The sequence below is a fragment of the Rhea pennata genome, unplaced genomic scaffold (genome assembly GCF_028389875.1).
Source record: "Rhea pennata isolate bPtePen1 unplaced genomic scaffold, bPtePen1.pri scaffold_23_1, whole genome shotgun sequence".
Taxonomy (NCBI): domain Eukaryota; kingdom Metazoa; phylum Chordata; class Aves; order Rheiformes; family Rheidae; genus Rhea; species Rhea pennata.
Window position 1 is genome coordinate 5137032 of NW_026907675.1, and position 9898 is coordinate 5146929.

The 9898-nt window shown below is 59.5% G+C and overlaps 1 protein-coding gene across 1 annotated transcript; it reads left to right on the plus strand.

Annotated features, from left to right (window-relative positions):
- The first annotated feature begins 790 nt into the window (after positions 1 to 790).
- LOC134154320 (maestro heat-like repeat-containing protein family member 7) lies at positions 791 to 5457 on the plus strand. The gene is made up of 13 exons (XM_062601072.1): positions 791 to 1141; positions 1257 to 1411; positions 1566 to 1713; positions 1805 to 1983; positions 2064 to 2201; positions 2303 to 2417; positions 2841 to 2981; positions 3068 to 3244; positions 3332 to 3487; positions 3602 to 3703; positions 4250 to 4352; positions 4939 to 4995; positions 5294 to 5457. Exons 1-13 carry the CDS (start codon positions 791 to 793, stop codon positions 5455 to 5457), a joined length of 1986 nt encoding a protein of 661 aa, XP_062457056.1.
- The last annotated feature ends 4441 nt before the right edge of the window (positions 5458 to 9898 follow it).

Consider the following 9898-nt stretch of genomic DNA (forward strand, 5'->3'; position numbering starts at 1 on the left):
ACAGGCTAGGTTTTAACAGGAGTGATGTAAGTCTCCAGTGGCTGATGAGAGAAATGGCAGGGTTGGGAGGTGAGGAGGAAGGTTGTCTGTAACAGGTCACATATTGAAAACACTGCTTTTTCCTCATGTTCAGGTTTTATTGTGGTAGAGACAGTCTGCCCATTGCCTCTTGTCCTGTCGCATGGCAGCACTGATCCGAGTTCGGCCCCATCCCCTTGACACTTCCCCCCACACCAAGGTATTTGTAGACATTAATAAGATCCCCTCTCAGCCTTCTCTTGTCCTGGCTAACCCCCCCAAAAACTGCCTGCCCCCTGCCCACAGCCCCTACCAGCCCAATTTGCCCCATGGCTGCCGCTGCCTCAGCTGCCTCAGGAGCCCCAGCCCCTGGCTGCCCCTGGGCATGGAGACTCCCCACCAGCTTCCCTATTTCAGACCTACACGGGGAATCCCTGGCTCAGAGGTGGCCCTTCACGGGTCACCCTTGTGTAATTAGCTAATGAGCAGCCCCACACACCTCCTAGCCAGCCCCACGGAGGCCTCCCTGCAGTGAGCTGCAGCAGAGACTGACCAGGGTGATGTCAGGGCCCTTTGTGATCTCCACTGTCCCCCCCACTGTGACTCCAATGGTCCCTCGTGGTGTCACGTAATGCCCCACAGCATCGCCTCAGTGTGAGGGGAGGGGGACGGCTAGGATCTCCCAGGGAGCTCCCTCAGCCAGCCCATGGTCCTGTGAAGGCCCCCCTTTCACCACTGCTCCTTCCTGTCCCGCCTGAGCCCCAGAGCCGGCATGGCAGGGAGACACCCCAGCCGCCCTGCAGCAGTGTGGGGTGAGGATGAGGACCATCCCCCCAGCCACCCCATGGAGGCCTGGGTCAAGGAGGAGGCCAGACCCCCCAGACGCCCAAAAGAGGCTTGGGTTGACGATATGGAGAGACGCCCTGGCATCTCCATGAGAACTGGGGTCAAGGAGGAGGATGGACCCCCAAGCTGCCCCATGGAGGCCTGTGAGGAGGCTGAGCAGGCAGATGTGGTCCTTATGGCCATCGAGGGCTTGAAGGACAGCAGTGCCTACAACACCTCAGCGGCAACACATGTGCTCGAGGATATGATGGGATACTGCGCTGCCAGGCCAGAACACGTAAGCCTCCAGCCCACTGGTGATGACCCCCAAGCACGGGGCTCTAGAGCACAATTTATCTGGCAAACAGGGTTTCCTGTGGCAGCAGGCTGGTGCCAACCCGTGTTTCTTCCAGTTGCAGCTGACTGTGGCACATATCTATGAGCACCTGCCAGGCATCAGTGAGGCCGCAGCCCGGGACATGCTCAAGACCTTCCTTCTCCTCCTGACATGCCACTACCCCAGCGAGGTGGTCACTGGCCTGCTGAGCTGCTCCCCGACCTGTGACAGGTACACTTCCCCTGGTGCCAGCCTGAGTGCAGCAGCCGCAGGGCTGCAGCTCTGCTCCCTCCAGGCCTCACAGATCCGCCGGGTGGGCCAGCGCTGGCAAGGGTCAGCAGGATGCCACAATGCTGACCTGACCCTTTCTGGCTTGGACTCACAGTGTTGCCGTGGCCATGTGGGAGGTGATGGTCTCCCAGTCTTTGACAGCGGAGAAGGTGCTGCAGGAGCTGCTCTGTGTGCTGCAGGAGCGGCCCTTCTGCAAACCGGGCACCACCATCAAGGACCCCAGCTGCATCCTCCCTCTGACCGTGAGTTGCCCCACAGGCTTGCTGGCTGAGGGAAGCCTCCCCGTGCATGCAGCTGTGGCACTAGTGAGGGCTGCCATTGGTGTCTTTGCAGGCAACCCGGGCACTGAACATCATCCTTCTGCAGCACACGTGCAAGCAGCAGGTGAAGGCACTCTTCCCCCGCCTCTACCTGGCGCTCTTCTTCCAGCTGTCCTTTACCATCGTCTGTGCGCAAGAGGACATCCCTGCCTTCAGCCGCGAGGGCAAACTCATGCCTCACAGGCCTGCCAGGTACCCTGTCCACCCGGTCTGTCCCCCAGTGCCCATGCTGGAGAAGGGGATGACAGATCAGTGCTCTTCTCCCTGCGCAGGGTGGTGGTGCAAGCCATGCAGGCGTTGTTGTGCTGCAGTGGCTATAGGGAGCAGGTCACTGCCATGCAGCAGCGAGGTGGCTGGGACATGATCAGCCAGCCTGAGACTCACCTCACAGGGGTTACCTTGCTGGCCAGGTAAGCCCCTTCCGGTCCTTACTCCCCGTCCCACCACGGGGTCCCACTGCACTTTGCCCATCGGTCTTGGCCACCACGGTGACTCTCCTGCCCATTGCCAGGCAGATGCAGGGCAACCCCCTGGAGGAGCGCGCTGAGGTCTTCCTGAACCTGAGCGTGGCCCTGAGGGGCAAGGACAGGTGCCAGGAGACCCCTTCTATGGCCTTCTTCATCGAGGTAGGCTGTGAGGTGCTGGCATGAGTGGGAAGGGGTGGCTGGTGACAGCAGAACTAGGACTCTGCTGGTGCCTCTGTTAGTCCCCAGCTGTCCCCTGTGTCTCACACACCCTCTGTGCTGGCCCTCAGCACTCCATGTGCTCTGAAGAAAGGCCAGAGGGCTGCAGATGGAGCCAGGCTGAGGGGATGGGGACATGGGGATGGCGCTGAGGGCACAGGGATGGGGTGGAGGGGTTGCGCACAAGGGGGCAATGATGAGGGGATTCAGCTGGAGCTGGGGCTGCCCCTGGGGCTGGGGCTGGGGCTGGGGCTGGGGCTGGGGCCAAGTGGGAGGTGGCAGTGGGAATGCCGTGCTACGTGCCAGGGTCCTGGTCCTAGCTGTGGCCACTGGTCCCTGTGCCACCCTGGCCCTGTGCCGTTGCAGCTGCTGCAGTGCCCTGATCTGTGCGCGGCAGATGACGAGGTGGCACTGAGCCTCTGCCAGGAGCAGCTGGGCAACGAGCGCCGAGTCATGCGCTGGCTGGCGCTCCGCGGCCTCCTCTTCCTCTCTGAGAGACCCGCCACAGTGAGTGAGCGCTTGCCGCCCGTGCCTCTGTACAGAGCATTTCCACCATCAGTGGTCTGAGGAAAATGCTGCATGTCTCGCTGCAGGCAAGGAAGATGCAGAAGCTGATCCCGGACGTGGTGAAGCAGCTGCAGGACGCTGATGGGGAGACAGATGCCAAAGCGCTGGTGGTGCTGAGTAACGTGCTGCACCACATCACCCCATCGCAAAGCAGCCACTTCGCTGTGCAGCTGGCCCATGACCTTCTGTCCCTCTTCTCCAGTGTGAGGATGGCGGCAGGGAGCTGGTAGGGAGCCCTTTCCGGTTACTCCCCATCGCCACTGCTGACGTTGCCGTGTTTGCCCCAACAGGAGGTCAGAGCGGTGCGGGAGCTGGCCATGCAGCTCTTTGGGGAGCTGCTGAGCCGGGCAGCAGGCAGCGAGAGGCAGCAGATGAAGCAGGTGGCACGCCAGGGACTGCTGCCCCTCTTCCTGCATCTGAGTGACCCACACCCCGGGGTGGCACAGGTACAGGGCACTGTGGCAGGCCGTACGGCCACCCGGGGGACACTCTGGGTGGCGGCTGTGGGGTGTCCCTGGCCTGGCCGTGGTGCCATCACCCATCTCCCCACTCCTCCGAAGGTGGCCCAGGCAGCCCTCGTGGACGCTGCAAAGCTCCTGCACTGGAAGCAGCTCCGGAAGCTGGCCGAGAGAGCACAGATCTGGTACATTGGCGAGTACCTGGTAAGGAAGCCCCAGCAGCGCCAGGCCTGTCCTGGAGGTGCTGGCCCCTGTCCCGCTGTTGCCGGCACCTCTCCTGGGAGCCAGCCCCTGTCCCAGCAGTGCCAGCATCTGTCCTGCAGGTGCCAGCCCTTGTCCTGGAGGTTGCTTCTCCTGGGACAATTTGCAATCTGACTGCTTGCAAAGCCAGTGCCAATCCCTGTCCCAGCTATGCCAGCATCTTCCCTGGAGGTGCCGGCCCCTACTGAAGCAGGGCTAGCTCTTTTCCCAGAGGTGCCAACCACTGCCCCAAAGGTGCCAGCATCTCTCCTGGCAGTCCTAGCCCCTGTCCTGGCAGTACAAGCCACTGGCCCTTCTCTGCCAACATCTTTTCCATCAGTGCCAACACCTGTCCCGGCCGTGCCAGCCCCTGTCTTGGTTGTGCCCTCACCTGTCCTGGGAGGGGGGGTGGACCCAGTGTTGGCAACGCCTGTCCTAGAGAGGGGATAGGTGTCCCACAGAGGGGAGCAGGCTCAGCGGTGCCAGCACCTTTACTGGGGGTCCCTGCAGGTGCGGAATGCCGGGCCGGTAGCCAGCGAGTATGTGAGCTGCAGCTGCCGGTACCTGGAGGATCCCCGGACTCCCCTGCGGGAGCAGGCGGCATACTTCCTCGGTGAGAACCCCCTCCCCCCCAGGCACCCGCGACCCTCTCCCCAGCCCCAAGATCCTTCTCCTCAGCCCTCTTCCAAGAGACTGTGTTCCCCTCCTCAACGCCCGTGACCCTCTCCCCAGCACTGGGTTCCTCTCCCCAGGCCTCACCCTTGAATGCCGAGGTCCCTCTCCCCAGCATGTGGGACCCACTTCCCAGTCCCTAGGTCCTTCTCCATAACACCTGGGTGCTTCTCCCCAGCCCTCCTGGCCCTCTCCCAAGAGCCCATGTCCCTCTCCTCAGCATCTGCGACCCTCTCCCCACCACCAGGTCCCTCTCCCAAGCCCCTGGATCCCCCTCCCCAGCCCCCACAACCCCCTCCTTAATGCCTGGATCCCTCTCCCCAGCACCTGAGACCCTCTGACCAGTCCTTTTGTCTTTCTCCATAATGCCTGGGCCCATCTGCCCAGACCCCAAGTCCCTCTCCCCAGCCCCTAGGTCCCTCTCCCCAGCACTAGATCTCTGCCCCAAAGTCCACGTCCCTCTACCCAGCCCCAGATCCCTCCCTCCTGGCCTGGCTCTCACCTTGTGACGGGTTGTGTGTGCTTAGGGCTTGCTGGGCGGCTCCTGGACTGGCACGGGGAGAACCTGGAGGAGATGTGCAGCCGTACGTAGGGCACGCAGGGCTGGCTGGGGTTGGTGAGAGGAGCCTGGGCCTGGAGATGCAGGGAATTTCTGGGGCATTTGAGGGCCAATGCTTTTGGCCAGGCAGAGAGCACCCGTGCCCTGCACAAGGCTGGAGGGCTCTTGCCTACCTTCCTGAAGGGAATTTGGGGAACATTTGGAGTATCACTGAGCACAGGCAGGTTTCCTGGTGCCTGGCTTCCCCTTGGCCCTCCCTCAAGGAAGGGCCTGGGGGCTCTGCTGGTACAGGGCATGATCACTACTCTTTCCTCCCACCACAGTACTTCAGCGCTTGGAGAATGACAGCAGCCCCACAGTCCGCTTCCTGGCAACATACACAACCTTTGCCCTCCGAGAGCCCAGGAAAGCATCCCCGTCAGGCTTCACCATCCGAGCCCTGCTCGCTCGCCTGCGGAGAGTCTGGCAGTGGTGGCACCAAGGCTGAAGAACCAGTGTGGGATAAGCTTCCCATAATTCAGCATCCCCGAATCGCCGGTCCGCCTCCAGTGCAGAGCACATTCAGCTAAGCAGGTAGCTCCAGGCCACGTCTCATCAGACTTGCACAAGCAAGAAGATGCCACAGCTTGCCTGGGAAGCCCTGTTTCTGCATTTGCCCATGCCCATATTAAAACAAGGCTTTTTCTTGTGTACATTTGGAAAGCTGGGGCAGGTAGGCTGTTGGGGGCTGCAGGTGAGTGTGGGAGGAGGAGTGTGGATGCCATGGAGAGGAGGTGGATGCAGCTGGAGAGCAGGAGGTGATGGAGGGCATGGGAGCGAGTGTGCCTTGTCGGGCCCTGTGGCAAATTGAAGGGTAAAGGAAGCAAGCTGGTGCACTCACAGCCACCTCTGGGGCATCTGAAGGTGTACGTGACCTGCCCTGCAGCCCCATTAGGACACATCCATGTACCTTTCAGTGCACCTCAGGGCCTTCTGTGGGCCCTTGAGTGCACCCCAGGGCTCTCTGTGCGCCTTTTGGCATGCCCTATGCCCCTCCATGCAGCTTTTGGAAAACCCCAGTAGCCTCCATGTGCCTTTCTGTACAACCCTGGCCCTTCCGTGCACACTTCTGTGCAGCTCAGGCCCCTCTGAGTAGCCCTTTGGTGCTCCTCAGTACCCTGAGGACGGATGTACGAACCCTCACAGAGCCTCCACAAGCCCTGCTCCCCCTGTACAGCTGCCCCTGAGCCACAGGCTCTGCAATCCTGCACGAGTCCCACGTCACCTCCAGCATCTCCCCAGACACCCACGTGCTGCACGCGGCTCTGGATGTCTCCCGCAGCACAACATCAGCCTGATTTTGCCACTCCTCTGGGCTGTGGGTGTCCCCCACAGCTCTTCTGGAATGAGGGTCTTGACGAGGTCAATGCTTCCACAATGCCTCTTCTGGTGTCCCCCACAAGTTGCTCCATGCCTCCTCCTCTTCAGTTCCCCCAGGGCTCTTCCTTGCATGCCCAGAACCATGTGCAGCATCAGCATCCAGATGTATGCAGCACCCCTTGGGTATGGACCTCCTCCTCCTCCTCAGCAGGGCCTGCTGAGGGCCTGAACATGCCATCTAGCCCCTAAATGCCTCCAAACTTTGCTCCAGCACCCTCACCAACTCCAGAGCCTCCCTGAAGCCTATCCCAGGGCCTTAAACACCCCCAAAGCTGCCCCAAACCCTGCCCCAACAGCAGCAAGCTAGCCCTTCAGTATGCTTTATTCTCAATAGACAGATATCACTGGAATGAAATAGGGCAAAGAGCAGGGACCAGCCCCGCAGCTCCATCCCCTGCTTGTCTCTGACAACGGCATGACTGGATGCCAACACACCTCCGGTTGACCTCACACTGCTCTAGGATCCTCCTTGCTGCTCAAGCAGGGACGGGAGGTGAGAAGAGGGAAGAGAGGCCTGGGAGCGCTGCAGGATGAGCAAGCAGACTGGACTGATCAGGAAGGGCCTTTACAGGTGGAGGAGCTGGAGGAAAACCCTCCTTGTGCATGACCTGGGTCAGACGTAGCCTCAGGAGACTTTTCACAGACAGAGATGTGCCACCAGAAGGTGCCCCGTTCGCCTGACATCAAGGCCAGAGATGTTGCCAGGGAGGCAGCCAGCGACACGGAGAGCACGCCTCTCGACCCAGCAATGCCCGGAGGAGCCGAGCCAGTGGCATCTCCTTTGGCCAATGGCTTTCAGGATGCAGGAGACAGCATGTCCCTTGCCCCATCAGCAAGCACAGGAACAAAGCCAGAGGCCTCCCCTGCAGCCCGAGGTCCTCAGGATACAGGGGGAAATGTGACTCCCTCTCCAACAGTTCCTGCAGAAGCTCTGCCAGAGGCCTCTCCCTTGACCGGAGGCTCTTGGGATAAGAGCTACAGCCTGCCTTGAAGCACCATTGCTCATGGAAGTAAAACCATCAGCTTGTCCCTTGGCTGGAGGCCGTCATGATCAGGTCAGCAAGGAGCACATCACCAGCACCCACCATCAAAGGGAGCTGCTGTGCGAGCTGTGCCTGCGGTGTGCAGCGTGAGTGCAGAGAGCTGCCCCATTGTGCGGGACCCTCCTGCCCATGGTGCCTCTCAGCCGTTTACCCTCTCCCATATCTCCCGTGGGGGAGATGCCTGGTCCTCTCTGTTTCCAAGTGCCAAAGGCTCAGGGCTTACGTCTCCTCTGCCTGCTGTACCACCTTCAGCCCTGGGGCATGGAGGCCGAGCAAGGAGGGAAGGGGTGGCCCCCTCCCACACCCAGTGGGCAACCCATGTACCCTTTCTGCCATGTACCCGGCTGCCTCCATTCCTCCCTGCCTCTTGTGGCCCCCAGCCCAGCCCTGCTGCTACAGCCCCACAGCAAGCCTTGTCCCATTGCTCTGCCAGCTGCAGGTCCCATCCCTTGGGGCTCGCAGCCATTGGCAGCATCCCCCCACCCCAAACCCTTTCCCCTCATACATCCCGGGGCACCAAGATCCTGAGCATCACCAGCTGATGGCACACGGCTGTACATTCTTGCTCTCCCCAGGCAGGTTGCCTCTGAGCCCAAAGATGAGGAGAAGTCATCCTCGTCCTTCAGGCACACACCAGAGGCTGAACCAGGAACGTATGCAAAGTGAGAGCTCTTCTGGGACTGACGGCCTTGTCCCGGCACAGCAAGCAGCACTGAAACGTGCAGCAGTAAGCGCTCTGGAGTTGGCTCTGCCGAGGCCACAACCCCTTGGGAAAGCCCTTGGTGGCAGGGCACAGGCAGCTGCTTGCCCTGTGCAGCCTCCTGCCCACTACTCTCCTTCCCCCACAGGCATCACCTCCCTCAGGGACACCTCAGCCCCCAGGCAATGGCCCTCGGTGCTCAGGACTCTGAGCTTTGGGCTCTGCACAGAGCTTTCTGCTGCTGTTGTGTCACAGGGCAGCGAGAGGAACAGCGTGGATGCAAGTGCCACACAGGTCCCCTGAGACTGGGGCTGGTGCACAGCAAAGAGGCAGAGCGATGGAGGCTGTGTCCTGGGTGCAAAAGAAATGCATCGTGTCCCACAGTACCCATGTGCCCACACAAACTCTAGTCAGCAACAGCCATTTTCTGCTTCAGATAAAACCCTCGGAAGCTTTTTCTCCTCATGCTACTTGGTGTCAGGCAGATCTCCAGACAGGCTAGTGCAGGCAGTGCCAACGAAGCCAGTGGGGCCTGACAAGAAAGCCACTCAACCAGTCACAGAGCAGCTGGGGTGGGAAGGGGCTTCTGGAGGTCTCTGCTCCAACCTCCTGCTGCAAGCGGAGGCCATCAGAGGGAGTTTCCCAGGGCCTGGCAGGGTCAAGCTCTGACTGTCTCTGTCAGACCACCCGTAGGCTTCAAAGGCTTTTCGCACTCTCTGTAGGGAATTTTCCCTGCTGCTACTTGTGTCATTGGCCTCACCTCACACATCCTGTGCTCCAGCTCTCAAACAGCACAGGGGCTTCCCCTGGGCTCACACCGGTGTGCCTCATCGGTCTGAAGCTTGGGACTCTAAACTGGAATTATTCTAACCTTATTCGAGTCTCCAAATCCCACAGGACACTCAAATGCCCAATTACCCCATATATACCAGTAGTTCATATGCTGAGATTTCCGATCCTCCAAAAAATGAGGAAGAAATGTTCTTAACAGTGGAGTACCCAGGTTCTGCTAACATTTTGAAAGAACCAAACAAGAAAGGCATTTCTGCCCATTGCCAAGTGGCTACAGCCGGATGTACCTGGGCTCGCTCCAGGGCGAGAGCTCCACAAAACTTCTTTTTTATTCTATCTCAGATAGCGTGGCCAGGATTATGATTTTTTAGTGATAGAACATGTGTTTGCAAGTTTAACTTGTTCATTAAAGCATTAGAACAAATGCTCAAGCACACCAAAGGAGGGAAAAAAAACCCTACGAAAATGACTCTTTCCATTGGCTTCAGTGGCTCTGGGGTGAAGCCTGAGTTTGGTTTGAAAGAGGAAAGAGTAAGGCTGGATGACCTGCGAGTGACTATAATCTGCTTGATGGCTTCTGTGCTTTTCAGGGATATTTCTTCTGATTGCTCCTCAGCCTACAATGCACTCTATTTTTCCCTTTGCTGGGCACTCCAACCAAGACTTCAATCTGCGACCTTAAAAGTCCTGGCTGGCTGAAGACTACAAGATGCCGCTAATGTTTGGCTCTCCCTTTTTTAGCCAGAGAGTCTCTTTGCTCTCTCAGAGCACCCAAACTGAGATGCCTTTCCACTGGGAATCGATACCTGCTCAGCCCAAGGTTTCAGTCCTATGGGACTCAGCCCCAGGCTGAAAAGCTGCACACGGGGCTCTGTAACTCCCCTGAGCACAAGGGACTGGAGTCACATCACGGCAACCATAGAAATGGCCCCAGAAGCCGATCCTGCGACATCTGACCTGAATGAGACCTCCTG

Coding starts and splice junctions, on each gene's coding strand:
- LOC134154320 (XM_062601072.1), top strand. CDS start 791: ATGGCAGGGAGACACCCCAGCCGCCCTGCAGCAGTGTGGGGTGAGGAT. Junction 3,245..3,331: donor TTCTGTCCCTCTTCTCCAGT/GTGAGGATGGCG, acceptor TTGCCCCAACAG/GAGGTCAGAGCGGTGCGGGA. Junction 4,996..5,293: donor CCTGGAGGAGATGTGCAGCC/GTACGTAGGGCA, acceptor CTCCCACCACAG/TACTTCAGCGCTTGGAGAAT.